This window comes from Hipposideros armiger, unplaced genomic scaffold (genome assembly GCF_001890085.2).
Source record: "Hipposideros armiger isolate ML-2016 unplaced genomic scaffold, ASM189008v1 scaffold_40, whole genome shotgun sequence".
Lineage (NCBI taxonomy): Eukaryota > Metazoa > Chordata > Mammalia > Chiroptera > Hipposideridae > Hipposideros > Hipposideros armiger.
Genome location: NW_017731390.1, coordinates 5,630,201 through 5,630,642, shown reverse-complemented (window position 1 = coordinate 5,630,642; position 442 = coordinate 5,630,201). Strand labels below are relative to the sequence as shown.

General features: G+C 52.5%; 1 protein-coding gene across 1 annotated transcript in view; it reads left to right on the top strand.

Annotated features, from left to right (window-relative positions):
• Positions 1-241: 241 nt before the first annotated feature.
• LOC109380703 (keratin-associated protein 9-3-like) overlaps positions 242-442 on the top strand; it is a 24,984-nt gene continuing 24,783 nt past the window's right edge. Inside the window, exon 1 of the mRNA XM_019638518.1 lies at positions 242-437. Within this exon, the coding sequence (XP_019494063.1) occupies positions 242-437 (196 nt within the window). The remainder of the gene's footprint in view (positions 438-442) is intronic.

The window sequence follows — 442 nt, the reverse complement described above, 5'->3', positions numbered from 1 at the left end:
CGTTTTTATCAATTAAGAAATTGATTAAGCACTTATTTTCAAAAGGTTTGTAACTTTTACGGAACAACTTCCTGTTCACAACTTCCTGTGACTGTGGAAACAATGTAAACAAGGACAAGGAAAACTCTGCTCACTGGTGCCAACTTTTGGGGGTCCAGGGTATAAAAGCCCCAGGGGAGAAAAGTCATCAGATTCTGGAAACTCACCTCTGAACGGAAACTCAGCCTCCACTCCTGACACCATGTGCTGCTCCCCTTGCTGCCAGCCCACCTGCTGTGGTTCCAGCTGTTGTGGGTCAGGCTGCTGCCAACCTTGCAGCTGCCCAACCTGCTGTCAGACCACCTGCTGTAGGACCACCTGCTGGCACCCCTGCTGTGCATCCAGCTGCTGCCAGCCTTGCTGCCGCCCCTGCTGTGTGTCCAGCTGCTGCCAGCCTTGCTGC